Here is a 19302-nt window from a genome sequence, read left to right as displayed (position 1 = left end):
TCAGGGTAAGCCAATCAGAGGCAGAGTAAGGAAGAGTAGGGCGGGACATGTCCTCGAAGCTTGGGGAAAAAAAATACACGGAAACTAAGTGGGAGGGAGTTTAGTTGATATACTGTCTATGAGTTTGACAGGGCAGGAAGTCTGGTTTGTGGTGTAGCAATGTCAAGAAGAGTTTACACAAACAAATAATGTAGTAAATGCTCAAACCAGAAGACCACAACTCGACTGATGTCTGCTCGAAATGGCGGAAGTGAGCCAACCAATCGTTAGGTACAAACAACAAGCTGTTTTCAGCCTCTCTGCAGCACTGACAACTTGTATTATTGTCCTTTGACTTTTTCACATGGTCTGTTTAAAGTACTTAATGCCATAGTGTGTTGATCAAATGAATAGTAGTCAGGTGGAAAAATGAACTTTTTTTTTTTAAATGTGAAGATCTAGCAGCCACTGACAGATAGCCTAAATGTTCAAATTCACCAGCCACTCAAATCATTACAGTGTGTCTGAAATCTACTTGCCACTTTCATATTACCAGCTGGTGGCTGGTGCTTATTTCTCACCCTAATAGTAGTCTGGGTTTACATTACTGCAGGATGAAACTCACCTGCATTTTGTGGGCAAAACTGTCTGTGGGTTTTAAGTGTGTGTGTACTCAAATAGTTACTCTGCCAGGTAACCCAGTATTTGAATTTAAATCTACATGGTTTATATAAAAGTATCTATGTAGAAGTAATTGTAGACAGCCAGTGTTTCCCACTCTGTGCCTGGTACTGTATATGATATTTTCTGTCTGCTCGTTCCTCAGTGTTGTTCCTGATGATGAAGGGAAAGAAAAATTCAAGAAGAGTGACCATGTTGCTTTTTATAGGTATGTTGGCCATTTCATGTTAATGTTACAATGTACAATTTGAATTCATAAATAACCATAATCACTCACAATTACGTAAGTGTATTTTGCAGGACAATGTATGTAATATTGATGTTATTGTTACTCTTAAGGCGACAGATGGAGGGCCCCAACTTGCAGCACCGAGCCCTGTTGGACACCATGGTGCTCACAGAGAAGGGGGCACGTTTTAAACTGTTGGAACCTGACACACAGGTCTGAACACCGCTATTACTGTCTATCAAAGCCAAGGATGATCTTGATCTCTGATTTTTTTATTCATATTTGACAGTATTTGGTCATTGCCATATACATATTTAAAAAAAGAAAAGTCACTGGTATCTTTCTGCTGTTAGTACACATCTGTGGGGCTACACTTGGGGCTAAACTTGCGAGAAAAAAAAAATCACACGCTGTACATTGTATTTTCATTGATAATTTGTCGACTAGAAGTCATATAGAATAAGCGAGAGATATACATCTTTGAGAAAGGATTAAGGTTCATAATTAGACTGCCATACTGACAGAAATAGATTTTATTTTTGTGTTAATTTAGGTTATACATTTAAATTTAGTTCACATTAGAAAGGTCTTCATAAATTCACCTTACATCAATAATATCCTCTAAAGAGGACAATAACTGAAGTAAGCTAACTACGTAGCAGGCGTGTAATATTATTTCACAGGATCATTTCTTTAGCGCCACTGACCTTCACTAGCATTGTGAGAGAAAATATGAAATCAGCCCGTTATCTAGCAAATGAAAACTGTCGTGCAAGTGCATGAAAAAACTAAATTTTATAATAAATCACATCTGCGGAATTTTCTGAACTACTCTTTTTATTCTACATAAAAAAAACAACTCTTACTTTGCTCTTTTCACAGACCACACTGCTTCTTTCTGTGTCACCTTGCAAAAATGACACGGTGAGGATATTAATAGATGAACTGCAGCCTATTAAAGCACGCTACCGAGTTCCAGATGTGATAACGGAGGAACCGCAGGTTGAACAGTAAGAGCTGAATCAGCATCATCCATTCATTATGATATATAGTTACACAGCAATGTAGTTATACAAAGTCCACTCTTCCTCTCTTAGGCCTTCCTCTGGGACTCTCATGTTGTTGACGTTTGTTGGCAAAAAGGAATCTGAGATGTTAGGTGTTGTTAAAATCAATTTAGAAGTTAGGCCAGTTAATGCACGTCACCTGTGCAGCCTGAATATTGCAGCACACAATGCGTTACTACATTTTATTATGGACCTACTCTTGGCAAATATACCACGTACAAACAATATATCGGAGATCAAGAATGGTAATGTATACTTCGTGTATACTGGATTTGCACGTGTAAAACAATTATTGCTGAGTTGATTTGTCTAAGCGCTTTGTGTGTGTGTGTGTGTGTGTGTGTGTGTGTGTGTGTGTGTAGTTGTTAGGACTGTATCATGTCACTGTATTTGTTTAAAAAGTCAATAAACAGTTTTAAAAATAATTATAAGTTAGGCCAGTTAGTGTTTAGGGCTGGGCGATAGGGAGAAAATCAGATATCACGATATTCTTGACCAAATACCTCGATACATCGATATTGCGGCGATATTCTAGGGTTGGCAATTGGTGCTTTAACAAAATATCTTCACACTTCGATTTTAGATAAATAATCATCAGTAATGTGGACATAATGTCTAGGTGGGGAAAAGGCAAATAATATAACAGTTACAACAGTCTGGTAAGTTCAGAAAAGTACATCACTTTAACTGTAATGCAGCCTTTAACACCAGGAAAAGACAACACTTATGTCATATCACGATATAACGATATCCAAAATCTGAGTAGAGAGTAATCTAGTCTCATATCACGATATCGATATAATATCGATATATTGCCCAGCCCTGTTAGTGTTCTTTGGGAGTGGCATGTCAGTTTTTGTCTATGAGTTAAAAGGTCAACATCTAAAATCATGAAATAGCTTCCAAGTTCAAATGTAAGGGTACGGTTTCCAACTTCACATTGTTGCAGTCCTTGGACAGTGTTTGACCTTTTCCCCTCATCGTCTGGCAGGTTGAGAGTGGAGAGGCAGTCTAAGGACTCCGTCACACTCTCTTGGTCTTCGGGACGTCACCAGGTTTGTGTGTGGCATTTCCCTTTCCGACTGGAGATCCTGTGCGAGGACAAAGTGATGGTTACATTCAACTCTAAAGGCAAACTGTGGCTGGAGACGCTGCGGGATCCACCCGGGTGAGATTCTCAGGGAAGGGTTGTGTGCCGGAAACAAATCAACACATGAAAAAAAAAAAGTGAATTCAATTAGATTTACTGTTTTGTGTGTTTTCTTTCCTCAGGGCCACATCTCATGGTAGTGAGGTAAGAGAATACAGTCAAGCTGCGATGTAATAGGACTCCTACTTGAAGCCTAATCTGGTCTTTAAATATTTTGTTCTATTTGGCTCTGTTCCTCTGACAGCTTCAAGAGGACCACACAAGGTTATTATGGAAAGAGACTTTCAGGCAGTTTGTGGATATCAAAGCTAATGGTTTGTTTCTGCGTTTTTACCATTTTAAAAAGGCATACTTGTCAATTATTCCAGCCATGTAGATAATTACAGTTTTATTTCCAGATGCTTTGAGATATTCCCCCTTAATGCAACGGACTGGAGAGGAATATTGTTTGTTTCTCCAAGGAACTGATCATTTATTCTAGTATATACACCTTTTTTTATTGTCATTTCTTTATTGTCATTGCACAGGTACTGAGGCTATAATAACCATATTTATATAGCATTGTTCCAAACTAATTTATAGAGAGAAATTTATAAAAAATAAATAAATAAAAAAAACTACAGCCATTGAACATCCTTCATTAAGGACAAAAAAATAAAAACATTCACATACACAAAACATACAGAAATAACATAAGGGCACTTAGTGCAGACCTCCACCAAGGCATGCCCTATTTCAAAATGTAATGTAATCTCACAATGCAGGGGGAATTTTCCCAGTCTGGAACTAGTTTCTTTGATTATTCCGTAACCACATGAATGCAGCACAAATGTCCCATCACGCAATGGTCAGGAATGTGAAAAATAATTTGTGTACCGCCCCCTCATTCAGATCAGCTCCAAAATGTAATGGGTTCTTCCCTGGACCATGCTACAACCGTCCGCCCAACTTTCATTAAAATTGGGCCAGTAGTTTTTTTATGTAATCTTGGTGACAAAATGACTGACAAACAAAACAGACAAACCTTGGCGGAGGTATATGAATAAAAATGAAAATGCCTGATGTCTATCTCCAGGTCCCAGTAGCATTGGGTCTGACCTCTGTCTCCACGGCTTCAGTCATGTGTACGGTCTCCCAGAGCACGCCGACGGCCTTCAGCTCAGAGACACCAGGTACACACATGGATTCGACCTACATGCAGAAAAAAGGACGTTTATGCAGTGAAGACATATTTATTTGTATTAACCAACTACAGCTTTTAATTTCCACACTCCGATGGTAATCATGTTTTTCATTTCATTTCACAGAGATGGTGAACCTTATCGGCTGTATAACTTGGATGTCTTTGCGTATGACTTGTACAGCCGCCTCGGCCTGTATGGGTCGGTGCCGCTGTTGGTGGCCCACAAGCCCGACAGGACTTTGGGTGTATTTTGGCTAAATTCATCCGAAACGTTTGTGAACGTTCATTACAGCCCATCTGACCATCAGGTAACCGTTGTTCCAGTACGGTTCTCTTACAGAATATGGCTATAATGTCTGTCAGAGCTTAGTTTTTCATCAGCTGCCTTCTTATTCCCAAAAGTTCAAGAAGCAGAATTGTGACTAGAATTGTTGTTAGGTCAAACCCCCAGGCAGGGTAAAAGATTTTGATGAAAAAAATGTAAACCACTGTCTTACCTCTTAAAGGTGCTTTAAGCGATGTCACGCGTTTTTTTAGGCTACAACATTTTTTGTCACATACAGCAAACATCTCCTCACTATCCGCGAGCTGCCTGTCCCCTGAACACACTGTAAAAAAATGCGGTCTCTGTAGACAGCCCAGGCTCCACAAACTGCAACAAAAACAAACTGGCCAACCTGCACCACCAAACATAAACAGTGTTCCAGCGTTCCAGCCAATAACCGACAAGAAGGATTTGGGTGATGGGGGTTTGGGGGGTTAGCGCGTGAAAGCACGGAAGGGAGGGAGAGGGGATGGGATGAGGAGGAGGGAGGGGCGAGCTAGCCTTGTTTTGTTTGAAAATACTTCAAACGTCAACAAGAAGTGACGTCCCCCAAATCGCTTAGAGCACCTTTAATATGGCAGGAGTACGAAGAAGTTTTGGTGCTGCTTTTGCAAGTCCTTCTGGATTCAACTAAAAGTTTATTTGACTTAATTAAAATAAGGATGGTTCATCTACATAAAAATATAAACAGAAACACAATTTCCAAGGTAAAGCATTTTAGAAAACATGCCAAAAAAATGTACATTCATAAAGGCATGATAACCCCCCTACCTCCCCCCAGGATGGCCAAACACCCCCAGTGAAGAGGAGGCGGGTGGAGCCTCAGACTGACGTCCACTGGCTGTCAGAGAGTGGTGTGATTGACTGTGTGGTTCTGCTCGGGCCCAGTCCACAGCAGCTGTTCACCCAGTATGCTCAGCTGACAGGTGGGAACGCAGCACCGAATGTATGTTATTGGGTTTATTAGCACATAAAAACAAAGCATGACCTGAAAAAAAAAAAGTAGATTTAAGATCTTAAGAAGGATGCTAACGGAGGTTTTTAACCTAACAATGTCAGCTTTATTTGTAATTTCCGTCTACAATTAACCACAGTTATTCTTTTGACAAATAATAACTGATGATTTTTCTGTGTTTATCATGTTGTGTATGTTACAAAATGGAAGGAAATTGTGTTAAGGTGCAGTAGGTAAGACTTATAAAACTAACTCTGTCATATTTGCTGAAACTGACTGAAAAAAATAAATAATCTGGCTCCTCTGGCACCACCTACAGCCTGTAGTGCGATTTGCAAAAATCCACAGCTCCCTGTTCAGATGCACCAATCAGGGCCGTGGGAGGGGGGGGGGGGGGGGTCTAACTGCGTGTCAATCACTGCTCAGGCACACGCATTTCATAGCGTCCTCCCCTCCCCCTTCCCCGCGCATGAGCTGCAGATAGGTTTCCTCCCCTTCCCCTCTTCACACGCGCTCTATCGTGCACAGCTCTCCCTTGTGGGGGGAGGGCTTGGAGACCGTTTTGGGCTTTAGCGGAAAGGGGGGAGGGACTGAGAAGTTGTCGATGTTCAAATTTTTTGGCTAAGTCCTGGATCTTCACAATCCTACCTACAGCACCTTTAAGCAAGAATAGAATTTAATAGAAGTAATACACCGTATGCTTTCTTCTTTTAACTGTATCCTCCAGATGTTGATGCTGACAGTATGCCCGTACATTCTCTATCTGCATGACTCTCCACATCTCCTCCCTCCCTCTGTCAGGATATCAAGCCCTACCCCCTTTGTTTGCACTCGGGTACCACCAGTGCCGCTGGAACTACGACGATGAAGCTGACGTGAAGGCTGTAGATGCTGGATTTGATCGCCACGGCATCCCGTACGACGTCATCTGGCTGGATATCGAGCACACGGATGGGAAGCGTTATTTTACCTGGGACGCTGCTCTTTTCCCCGAACCAGCCGGCCTGCAGCGCCACCTAGAGGAGAAGAAGAGGAAGGTGAGTTTTAGGCAGGGAATGCACCGTGGATTTACTGACTTTTTGTTTTGGTTGTCACATTTTGGGTATTTATTGTGCGTATTTCTTTCTTATCTTTCAGTTGGTTGTTATAAGTGATCCCCACATCAAGGTTGACCCTGATTGGTCGTTGTACTGTGAGGCCAGAGACGGACGGCATTTTGTCAAGAACAGACAGGGGCAGATCTATCAGGGCTCATGCTGGCCTGGTAATGTTTTTCTTACTAATAATAGAGTTCAGTTCTAAAATGACACAGTGAAAGCTCTGCCATTAAGCTTTAACAACGGTGATACTTCGAAAAGCCTCTGCTGACATAAAAATAAACCTAATTTCTGAATATCGTAGTAGTTATTAGTTGTATCGTGTGTGTGTTTTTTTTGTCTTCCAAGTTAGAAGTATTTTTCACGTCATTATTCGAATATGACTTTGAGCCATTTTGGAGCTTCTCCGCACAAAGTATAGACATATAAATGACATTTTTTTTTTACGCCTGTAGTTTTTATTAACCTCTCACAGGTGAGTCCTCCTACCTTGACTTCAGCAGTTCAGACACTCGGGCATGGTACTCCAGATGTTTCGGCCTGGATAAGTACAAGGTAAGTGTATAAGGAATCCACAAATGCTACAATGCTAGTGTATATATGCAACCCAATGTATCCATAATGAATTTATAATAATCATAATAATCTTAAAGCTATTCTGATCCTTGATGAAGTTATGTTTTTTTGCTTCTCACATTTCTTCAACAAATGCTTTGGCTCGGACAGAATGACTTATATTAATAGTCCAAGATAACATGTCGTATATTTATGTTTTTATTAACTCATTGAAGTGTTTATGTCTGACGCAGGGATCAACGCCATCGTTATTTGTGTGGAATGATATGAATGAACCGTCTGTGTTCGACGGGCCAGAGCAGACAATGCCAAAGGACGCAGTGCATTATGGGGGCTGGGAACACCGGGAATTACACAACCTGTACGGCTTCTACCAGGTGAGCGGCAGGCTTACTAACTTCTTTGGATACAGGCATCATTGTTCCATTCTGTTCCAAAAAATCTGTGGTTGCTCCAGAACTTCAGTCAGGTTAGACAAAATATGTAGCCCGTTAGGGGACGCCACTGTTCATCATACCAACTGCTATAATTATTATGAATCCTATTTCTGTATATCTTTATCTGTGTCTCTGTGTCCTAACTGGCAGCAGCAGATGGCCGTCCACCTAGAGGCAGGTTCTGCCTGAGGTTTCTGCCTGTTTTAAGGAACTTTTTCCTCTGTCGCACTAAATGCTTGCTTTGGGGGGAAATGTTGGGTCTTTGTAAATTATAGAGTGTGGTCTAGACTAGTCTCGCTTTGGCAGACCCTCCTCCAAAGCATGCTGAAGGAGGGTCTGGCTACTCCACATAGCATTCGGGGATGGGAGGAAAACGTGCTCTGGTTTAATGGCATTCATTAATCCACCAAATTTAAAATTCCAACACAAAGAAAGCGGAAGGAAACGGAAAATACATGCATCCGGCGGAATTTCCTGCAGCACCGGAGCAACCCCGGAAGTGGAACGTCAAGGATACAGACTAGGTCTAGACCTACTCTATCTGTAAAGTGTCTTGAGAATACTTCTGTTATGATTTGACACTATAAATAAAATTGAAAATTAAAACTCTCCAAAAAAATGCAGAACAGGGGAGTTCTATTGCTGCAGGTTTGACACCATGGAGCTGTGGAGTACAATCTCATCTTCACCTCTGCCATATGAGATGCGTACAACTTAACTAAATGACGAGTGATGAGTTATTAGTAAAGAGTATTGAAATAATTACTGCCTTACGGTTTCTTTTTTTGATGTTGCTCACAGCACATGGCAACAGTGGAGGGCCTGATCACTCGCTCAGGGGGCTTAGAGAGACCTTTCGTCCTTTCACGCTCGTTCTTTGCCGGGTCACAGAGACTTGGTATGTTTTTGAAATTAAAAAAAAGTAAACTCAATCCCCTGTACTGTGCATGGTTGTATCCATAACTGACTGCTTGTTGTGATTGATGTTTGGGATGCAGGAGCAATATGGACAGGGGACAACGTTGCCAGTTGGGAGTACCTGAGAATCTCCATCCCAATGCTTTTGTCTCTAAGTGTGGCAGGGATCGCATTTTGTGGAGGTGAGCGCAGTACTGTGGATGGTGGATTGATATCTTTTGTTATTAAAATCACAACTACAACTATTGACTGCTTTGAGAGACAGAAATACTGGACTTTATTTGGCTAAGACTATAATATAAGACTAAAACTATACTTTCTACCTTAAAACTAGTCTTGCAGTAACAAGACTAAACAGTAATGTAACGTTTTTTGCAATTTATTTAGAAGTTGCAGCCTCTCATATTGTTTTCCCTCTGCGTTTCAGCGGATGTCGGTGGGTTCGTTCAGGACCCGGAGCCAGAGTTGCTGGTGCGCTGGTACCAGGCAGGCGCCCTGCAGCCGTTTTTTAGAGGTCACTCTGCCAAGGAGACAAAGCGCCGGGAGCCCTGGCTGTTTGGAGAGGAAGTCACCGCTGTAATCCGCACTGTGATCCAACAGAGGTACTCTAAGTGAGATGTCAGCCGAATGAGTTTCAAACAGGGGGAAAAGCAGGGATAATGGGGGCTCTACAAATTCCATATTTTACATGTCAAAATGTTTGATGTTATGTTTTACCCGCAGATTTTGCTTGGAAAAAAAACTTAAAATGATCAATTTCAGCCATATTGATTGACCAAGACAACTGAAATTGACTAATATTAGGCCTGGGTTAGCCTATATCCTCGACGTTCCACTTCCGTTGCCGACGAAAATTCCGCCAGATTTCACTCATTTAGGCCGGATATCCGTTGCCTTGGGCTTCCATTGTGTTGGCGTTCTAAACTCCGGTGGATTTCTGAGGACTATGGTTAACTGCTCCTCAGATCTCTGCAGGGTAAATCCAGACAGCTAGCTAGACTATCTGTTAAATGAGTTTTCTCTCGCACGACTAAAGCAACTTTTGAACGTACTCATGTTCCACCAAAACAAGTTCCTTCCTGAGACTATTTTTGCAGAGGCACCGTTGCTCCGTACGAGACGATTGTGATTGGTTTAAAGAAATGCCAATAAACAAGAGCATCCCAGAGGGGGATCTCCCATCCCGGAACGCTATGTGGACTAGCCAGACCCTCCTCCGCAGCGCTGTGGAGGAAGGATTTGACAATGCGAGACTAGGCCTGGGTTAAAATAATCCATTCTCCAATTAAATCGATCTTTGTTTGAGTTATCTGTAATAAAATCGAAAAATCAGTCTTTTAATATATGCCTTTTCACCATTGGATGTACAGTATAACCCACCACAAACATTGTGGGGGGGGGGGGGTCAATTCTTAATGTAAACATAAACCTAGTGCATTATAAAAAATATTTGAGGGTTGCTTCTTGCTTGTACAATTTACAGCATAAGTTCTCTGAGAATCTCTTTTATATCAAAGCGAAATTGGTACTGTAACTGAATTTCCCCTTACCTAATTGATATTGAATCGTTTAGGAAATGTAATCCAATCTGGACCTTTTGAATCGGAATCAAATCTCTTGGGGAAATCATTGGCAATACCCAGCCCTATTAAATATCAATAAAGGACAAGAAGAAATCTCCAGCGAGGCCAGACTAAGTGTTTTACCTCATTAATCCCATTAAATGTCAGAGTCAACATGCAGAGGGGAACACACATTTGTAATGCGTTTCATGATTTTCTAATGCATTTGACTGAATGATGTTTTAATGATCCCTATAGGGATAATGGGGTTGTCACAGTCTTCTTGTCTCTTCTGCACTCAGGTACTGTTTGCTGCCATACTGGTACACTGTGTTCCACCAGGCTCACACCTCTGGTCTGCCTCCACTCAGGTCAGTGCTGCCGCCATCTGCTGCTCAGTGGACGTACTGCAGAATCCTCTCTAGCTTTAGCTCTGAGTTTTTTTCAGACACTAGAGGTCAATGTCTCTCATGTTTTGATAATGTAATGTTGGCAAGCATCAATTCAACGACAGACAGACGGAGTTTTTAGACTGAAAATTAAAAGCTGTACAGAACGTTACAGAAATGCTCATTTGATTCCAAACTGTACAGACCTCTGTGGGTGGAGTTCCCGAGAGAACAGAGCACCTTCACTGTGGACAACCAGTATATGATTGGTGATAAATTCATTTTTTTCATTATTCACTACTCGATGCACCCTGAAATGATTGCACTAGTCTAACTGTCTTTGATTTCATGCAGGAGGAGCACTGCTGGCCTGTCCTGTAACTGAAGCGGGTGTTCAAGAAGTTAGAGTCTTAATTCCTGAATCTGGTGAGGTAAATCAACCACCAGGTAACATTTATACGTTCCAATGTCTTCATGATACACGTCGGTGTGGATGTGGTATTAAGGTTTCTGTTTCAGGTTTGGTATGACGTTCACTCTGCAAAGGCGTATAACGGAGGCAAGACTCTGAGTCTTCCAGTCACCTTGGACACAGTAAGTGTTTGTCTTGATTCACACAGCAATGGTTACTTCATGTGTAGTAAAATGCCAATTCTCAACTGAAATAAAGCCAAATATATTATGGAGGAAACTTTCATTTTCATTGGTGTTTTCTCTGTATTAGTCTCGCATTGCCAGACCTATCCCCACATTGCTGTGGAGTAAGGTCTGGCTACACCACAGATACATTGGGACTCATAAGTTTATGAACCCATGCTAAAGTTGACTAAAAGAGGAATAAAAAAAAATCATCTTTTGGAAATTGATCTTAATGCCTTAATTAAAAAAATGAGGAAAAATCCAACCTTTAAGGACACCAATTTTCTTTGTGAATGAATATTGTATCGTAAATAAATAAATGTTCTTCCTTAAAATACAGGGGGCATAATTATACATACCCCTATGTTAAATTCCCATAGAGGCAGGCAGATTTTTATTTTTAAAGGCCAGTTATTTCATGGATCCAGGATACTATGCATCCTGATAAATTCCTTTGGAATTAAAATAGCCCCACATCATCACATCCCCTTCACCATACCTAGAGATTGGCATGGTTTTATTTCAGTTAGCCTAATTGCTGGTTTGATTTGCATTGAGAGATGATTTTATGGAAAGTACCCCATGCCAATCTCTAGGTATGGTGAAGGGTATATGATGATGAGGGGCTATTTTAATTCCAAAGGCCAAGGGAACTTTATCAGGATGCATAGTATCCTGGATCCATGAAATAGGTTGGATTTTTCCTCATTTTTTTAAATTAAGGCATTAAGATCAATTTCCAAAAGATGATTTTTTTTTATTCCTTTTTTTAGTCAACTTTAGCATGGGTTCATAAACTTATGAGTGCCATTGTACATTCGTTTGCATGTCTTTAAACCGATGGTGGCTCTGCAAAATAGTCTCGGGAAAGAACTTGTTTTGGTGGAACATTTACACCCCGCAAAAGAAAACGTCACATACAATATTAAATGATGTAAACTGTTTACACAATACAGTAATGTGAGCTATTTAAATCAGCTGGATACATGGTTAAACCTCATTTGCTCTTACTATATCACCGTGTGTACGTCCACAGCAATCCCACCAATCGGTCCCAAAACGTCCCAGTTAGAGAGGAAACGTTGTAAACATATTCTTTGTAAATCTTTACAATCGTTCCCCGAAAGAACCCAGCAGGCCTGCCTTGTTGCAAGATCCACATTTTTCTTCAAAACTTGACATTTTCAGCGTGTAGCTTGCTAGGTTGTTGTTGTTTCCCCAAGCGAAGGGAGTTTGAGAACGGCGACCCACAGGGAGCGGAGGGTGAGGGGCATTGTCAGGAAATGATCCTGGAAATGTACTTGCGTTGATCCAGACTACCTCTGTACAGGTTCCTGTGTTCCAGCGTGGCGGCTCGGTAGTCTGCAGGTCAGCAGGCAGTGGCTCCTGTACAGCTGAACTCCAGCAGCTCCCCCTCTCCATCACTGTGGCCCTCAACTCTCAGGTGACGGATGCAGGAACATGGCTCCTGTTGATACACGTATAACAGGTTTCCTAAAGCAAATGAAAACAGGTCTACTTCTGACCAGGATCTTGAATTGAAATCCAGTGATACAAACTAGTATATTCTATATTTGTCCACCTCTATTTACATAATTATTTATGGATAAAATATAAGAAACATCTTTGATAGTTCAATTTGGTGCTTTTGAGAAGGTGCCAAGTTTTTACTGTCCATTGATTAAAGGTGCCCTGCCACACAAAACAGTTTTTACTTGCATTTTTTTAAAATACGTTAGGTCCATATGTGTTTGTGTTATGTCGTGAATGTGAAAATGAACTGCTACTTCCTCTGTCGGCTCTAGCCACTGAAAAGAAATAAGCGGAGGAATCGGGCCAATTACAAAAGCTGGTCAGTCTGACATCATGTTGCCTGGCCTCATTACTATTCATGAGCTCGCCCAGTTGCGCTGGGTAAAGGATGCTGATAGCCAGGCTCTCATTGGCTAGCTGTTAGTCAATCAGAGTCAAGCAGCCTAGCTCGTTGAATATTAATGAGAACTGGCACAACTGGTCTTTCTATACCATGCTAGAAGGCTTGAAACAAGGTAACCAAGGTAACCAAGGCATTTTTTCCACAAAAAAATGTTACAGAGTCCATGGTAGAACTTCAGACATTACCACAAAGTAATGAAATACGTGTGGCAGAGCACCTTTAAACATGTTTTTGCACATACTGTAACAGTAGATGTTGGTTGTACAGAGATGACTTAGCTGCAAATGTTCTGTTTGATGCCATATGTAATACAGTATGGTGCCTTCCAGATCATATCACAATGTGTGTTCCAGTGCATGCTAAAGGATTTGCAGGCCACGTTACAAACTAAGAGTTATTGGTAAGACAGAGGGGTAGCTGCTAAAAGGGCTTTAACAGTTTCACTTCTGTAAGTTTAATACTTACTATAAAATGGTTGACTCTTGCAATCTTTGGCTGGTATCTTCATGGCTGAATGCACTTATTGTTGGTAACTTTGGATAAAAGTATCAGGTAAATGAATTTGTCGTAAAATACAAAATTATGCTTTTTTTTTAAGACTGTTCACTAATTAAACTATTAATAGTTTAGACATGTGGCATTTGCATGATTTAATTAGTGAAATCCTGACTGCAGTCCCTTCTCTCTCTGCAGGAAGTGGCTGATGGGGAGTTGTACCTGGACGACGGCCACTCCTTCAGCTACCGTGACAACAAGGCCTTCTGCCTGCGCAGGTTCACCATGCTGTCAGGCCGTCTGCTCTGCCGGTGAGTCACAACTCACACCTCCTAAAGAGGGAGCCATTTTTAGACCACACGTGAAAGGAGATTTTTTTTGTTGTTGTTGTTGTACGGGTGACATGGAACCTCAAGTAGTTTTAATGTTTGAAATGAAAACCCGTAAACATGTGATGATTTGATACCTGTTGTTGCGTCTCACAGTCCTGCCAGTGAAGGAGGAGGAGCGTTTGACTGCGTTACTGTCGTACGGTCAGTCACCGTCCTGGGAATGAAGAGCAAACCGTCCACAGTGGTTGTGCACGTGTCAGGTGAGGAGCTCTGCCTTTATAGTTACATACAGTACACTCACCGGCCACTTCCTTAGGTACACTGTGACAATCTAATGTGATCCATACATTCTAATAATGTCCATTGATTGACACCATCAGAGGTATTAACCTCACTACATGTTTATTATTAAGGTTGTAGTTTGCAGTGGTGTTGCTGAACTGGACTACATCATATTGAAAGGTGTTTCTTATATTTTGTCCACCCCATTTACATACATGAGTGGGCCAGAATGTTGTCAAGCATCAGGAGTTTGCAGGTTTGGACCCAAATGCAGAGGAGACGAGGAGTCAAGAACCACCTAAACCGAGTCATTACCGAGACCAGAGTGTATCGAGACAGAGTCATTACCGAGATCAGAGTGTATCGAGACCGAGTCATTATCGAGACTGAGTCATTACCGAGACCAGAGTGTATCGAGACAGAGTCATTACCGAGACCAGAGTGTATCGAGACCGAGTCATTACCGAGACCAGAGTGTATCGAGACAGAGTCATTACCGAGACCAGAGTGTATCGAGACCGAGTCATTACCGAGACCAGAGTGTATCGAGACCGAGTCATTACCGAGATCAGAGTGTATCGAGACCGAGTCATTATCGAGACCGAGTCATTACCGAGACCAGAGTGTATCGAGACCGAGTCATTACCGAGATCAGAGTGTATCGAGACCGAGTCATTACCGAGATCAGAGTGTATCGAGACCGAGTCATTATCGAGACTGAATCATTACCGAGACCAGAGTGTATCGAGACAGAGTCATTACCGAGACCAGAGTGTATCGAGACCGAGTCATTACCGAGACCAGAGTGTATCGAGACAGAGTCATTACCGAGACCAGAGTGTATCGAGACCGAGTCATTACCGAGACCAGAGTGTATCGAGACCGAGTCATTACCGAGATCAGAGTGTATCGAGACCGAGTCATTATCGAGACCGAGTCATTACCGAGACCAGAGTGTATCGAGACAGAGTCATTACCGAGATCAGAGTGTATCGAGACCGAGTCATTACCGAGACCAGAGTGTATCGAGACCAAGTCATTACCGAGACCAGAGTGTATCGAGACAGAGTCATTACCGAGACCAGAGTGTATCGAGACAGAGTCATTACCAAGATCAGAGTGTATTGAGACCGAGTCATTACCGAGACCAGAGTGTATCGAGACCGAGTCATTACCGAGATCAGAGTGTATCAAGACCGAGTCATTACTGAGACCAAAGTGTATCGAGACAGAGTCATTACCGAGACTGGGTCATTACCGAGACCAGAGTGTATCGAGACCGAGTCATTATCGAGACCGAGTCATTACCGAGACCAGAGTGTATCGAGACAGAGTCATTACCGAGATCAGAGTGTATCGAGACCGAGTCATTACCGAGACCAGAGTGTATCGAGACCGAGTCATTCCTGAGACCAGAGTGTATCGAGACAGAGTCATTACCGAGACCAGAGTGTATTGAGACCGAGTCATTACCGAGATCAGAGTGTATCAAGACCGAGTCATTACTGAGACCAAAGTGTATCAAGATAGAGTCATTACCGAGACTGGGTCATTACCGAGACCAGAGTGTATCGAGACCGAGTCATTATCGAGACCGAGTCATTACCGAGACCAGAGTGTATCGAGACCGAGTCATTACCGAGACAGAGTCATTACCGAGACCAGAGTGTATCAAGACCGAGTCATTACCGAGACCAGACCAGCGCGAGTCCCACACTGCGTGACACGACAAAATATGGAAAATGCTAACCATAGGCCCTCCTCAAATTAATCTGAAAGATCCACATTCCCATAAAAAAAAAAACACCCACAGAATACAAATTAAGATTCTTCTTCATCCACGTCTTTTATTGCCCTAAGTTTATCATAAGAAATGTCTTAATAAAATAATCAAAAGGCAGTTGTGGTCTGGACCGGTCAAATAACAGGGAAACAGCAAACAAACGTCAACACAAAGAGAATATATTAACCAAATAAAACAGGAAATGGCAAAACTGAAAACCCCAACAATGACGAATATTAGAAACATCTTTCAGTATAATGCACTCCTGTACAACACCACCCACTACGAGCTCAATTATTACCTTTCTGACAGCGTCAACAAAAACTGAAAAAATGATAAACTTCGTCAAAGTAGAATTCATGGCAGAGCTGTATTGGATCACATTAGATGTGTACAACCTAATGAAATGTATATTCACAGTTGGATTGTAGCAACTAACATTCACACATATAGTAACACCTCATATGCACTAGTCTCACATTGCACTCTCACAGACCTTCCTCCACAGCGCTGCGAAACACTCAAATCTTTCCCAGATCAGATTTTTTCAAATCAGATTTAGACCATTTCCATATGTGGTCCTGAATCAGACCCAGGTCGGATTTTTCTCAATGCAGCCGCAGTGTGAACAACCAAGGCGGATTTGATGCGACTTTTACGTCAATCTACATCGACATTTGTCACAATTATGCGCCGGCGGGAGTTAAACTGCGTCTCTGTGAAGCTATTCATAAAGCAGTCCCACCACTCCTGGCTTCATCTCTGCATCCATACAGACCTCTGTAGTGAATTTGCAGCCATAACCCCGTAAAAGGCCAAAATAGCCAATTTGGCTCCCTTTCTCTTCGTTTTTCTCCTCCTCAGCACCTGCTCATTAATGTTAACGGCTGCCATTACACAAACATTTAGCTATAAAAGCCAAAATGCTTACTTCCTCCATAACCTCCCTAACTTTAGTGCAGCAGCGTGCTGAGTCTGATATCATTGTTATTGTTCTTTTGCAAATGCGGGTCAGTTCGAAACCGCAAACAGTTCACACTGGAATCTGATATAGGCCACATTTTAAAAGGTAATGTGAACAGCCAAACAAAAAAATCGGATCTAAGCAAAAAAAATAAATAATCTGAATTAAGCATTAAGACTTGTGGTGTGAACGTAGCCTATGACATAATCTCTCTAAATCAAAGATCAAAAATGTCTCGCTTGACTCCCCTTTTTGTGCAGTTTGACAATTCTAAAACGAAGAAATTCAATATGAAGAGGTAGGGAAACACATTTTCTTCTGAAGAAAATCATTCAGATTAAGCAATTACACTGTTTTTGTTATTTGTTATTATTGGAATTAATTTGCTATTTTCAGTAACAATATTTAAAAAAAAAAAAAGAGCCCAAGGCAAATCCTACCATATTTTCTTTCTTATCACCAGGTGCTAAAGACACCCCCGCTGCCTTTGAATACATGGAGACCTGCTGCATGCTGACAGTGAACAACCTGAAGCTCAGAGTGGCGATGGACTGGGAGATACAGATAGGTTAATGGTCAATGTGTCAGTCACTCATTTTAAAAGCTTAGCAAAGTACACTTGATTGACTATATTTGAAATGAAGACTTGTTTATGCAAACTGGCACATGTGTAGCTACAAACAAGCAAACAAATAAGTCAAAAGGGACTACACACACTGCTCCACGATTATGTTTTAATCATTTTACTTGTATTGAACTTCAGATTTTTTTTTTTATTTAAAACCTCAGATTTACAGGTTGGCAAATCCCTCCACTGACTTCTGCTTCATCGAGTACTGTACTTTTTTAAATCTGCGTCTATACTAGGGTTGCACAATATATCGTTTTTTTATCGTCATCGCAATGTCAACTGGCGCGATATACACATCACGAAACACTGCAACATATCGCAAATGACACTGTGTTAGTTGAAAGAAAATAATCAGCAGAAAACTGCACTTTAAAATGTAATTATTCTTTTTTAGCGGTGCCTTTAATATCATTTGTTATTTTTTCATCATATTATGCAGCCCTAGTCTGTAGTCAGAAACATCAAAAGAACAAAAGAGACATATTTTAATCTAGGAACTATGAGATTGTTTTAAATTATCAAAGATATCAAGTTTGATCGTTAATAATAATCAATGAGAAATGACGTGGTTTAAAGTTGTGGAGTGAAAGTGTACTGAATAAAGGGTGCACTGATGTGCAGCTTCTTGCTGTAACAGACCTTTTATTCTTAACATGATGTCATGCTAACCTAACACCTGGTGACGAAGCATATATTTTTGCTCAACAGCATTGCGTTGTGTTGGTGTGACCTCTTCCTAACCCAGATGTTTTCTTACTTTAGGGTCACAAAATGGTACAATAACAAATGCTCGGATAAGCCGAATTCCAAAATGAGACATTACAAAGAAATAGCAGTAAGTGTATCAAGTCAAAACAGACAGTGTAACATACATTTATTATATGCGTGTTATATGAGTGCTTTGAGAGTATATTTGAAGTTTAGTTTAATCTCATAACTCAGTTCCTAAATGTTAAAGCTACCTAGTTTAATAATAATGCATTGACTATCAAGCAAGAGCACTTCGGTGATATAGTATGTTTTATAGCAAAAGTTAAAAGCTGCTTTATTAAGGAAGAAAAGAGAAAGAGGGAGACAGACATAGAGAAGACAATATATACATTTAAGGAGAATTAAGTGTACAACCCACAAAGGCCAAAGAAAACAAAAGGGTTTAAGATTTGGATTCTCGGAGACCTTTCAGGAGGCTGAGGAGCCCTAACCCTAACCCTAACCCTAACAGCACTCGATACAATAAAACCAATGTCAATCCTCTTTGCAAATATTCTGTATTTTTTATGTTTATTTCTACTTTAATCCCAGAATTGTATTCTGTGTTTTTCTCCACCAGAAAGTCATTCATATCTGAGGGGAAAATGTTGATTATGATTATTTTACTGTAAACCGTACCACTACTTTACTGTAAGGTGTTCCACTGTACATACATTGCCAGTCTATTGGTGATCATCTCTGCTGTTTATCAATACCCCAAAATATTGGATTGAATTGGTACTTTGCTTTAAAAAAAAAAAAAAAAAAAAAAAAAAAAGGGATGATACTTCTCTTGGTAGCATTAGCCCGCTCTAGTTATGCTGAGACTGCTCAATGCTGAGCTCCATTGAGAATAGGTTTAAAGGGCTTGAATGCCTTCTGCTGAGGCAGGGCATCTAGCGACCCCTCTTTACATGCCCTCTGGTGCGGCCCACTGGCCTT

The 19302-nt window shown here is 41.1% G+C and overlaps 1 protein-coding gene across 2 annotated transcripts; it reads left to right on the top strand.

Annotated features, from left to right (window-relative positions):
• Positions 1–76: 76 nt before the first annotated feature.
• ganc (glucosidase, alpha; neutral C) lies at positions 77–18244 on the top strand. Of its 2 annotated transcripts, XM_031310280.2 has the most exons (25): positions 78–270; positions 806–868; positions 1000–1102; positions 1772–1899; positions 2948–3124; positions 3229–3250; positions 3351–3420; positions 4182–4278; positions 4414–4597; positions 5396–5540; positions 6371–6606; positions 6707–6833; positions 7142–7221; positions 7476–7619; positions 8481–8577; positions 8678–8779; positions 9025–9199; positions 10462–10530; positions 10753–10817; positions 10903–10979; positions 11068–11142; positions 12518–12631; positions 13817–13929; positions 14104–14210; positions 17443–18244. In XM_031310280.2, exons 1-25 carry the CDS (start codon positions 242–244, stop codon positions 17550–17552), a joined length of 2709 nt encoding a protein of 902 aa, XP_031166140.1. In that variant the 5' UTR covers positions 78–241; the 3' UTR covers positions 17553–18244. The 2 variants fall into 2 exon arrangements, 1 of the variants encoding a protein (XP_031166140.1); XR_004106872.2 differs by lacking the exons at positions 13817–13929; positions 14104–14210; positions 17443–18244 and having other exon boundaries at positions 77–270; positions 10903–10995.
• The last annotated feature ends 1058 nt before the right edge of the window (positions 18245–19302 follow it).

Source organism: Sander lucioperca, chromosome 18 (assembly GCF_008315115.2).
Source record: "Sander lucioperca isolate FBNREF2018 chromosome 18, SLUC_FBN_1.2, whole genome shotgun sequence".
NCBI lineage: Eukaryota > Metazoa > Chordata > Actinopteri > Perciformes > Percidae > Sander > Sander lucioperca.
This window is presented reverse-complemented; position numbering and strand designations above follow the sequence as displayed.

What these genes read in the sequence shown, in the direction of transcription:
- ganc (XM_031310280.2), top strand. Translation starts at nt 242, where the DNA reads ATGGCGGAAGTGAGCCAACCAATCGTTAG. An exon ending in TGTGGATATCAAAGCTAATG is followed by an intron (nt 3,421 to 4,181) that starts GTTTGTTTCTGC and finishes GTCTATCTCCAG; the next exon opens with GTCCCAGTAGCATTGGGTCT. An exon ending in CTGTGGCCCTCAACTCTCAG is followed by an intron (nt 12,632 to 13,816) that starts GTGACGGATGCA and finishes CTCTCTCTGCAG; the next exon opens with GAAGTGGCTGATGGGGAGTT.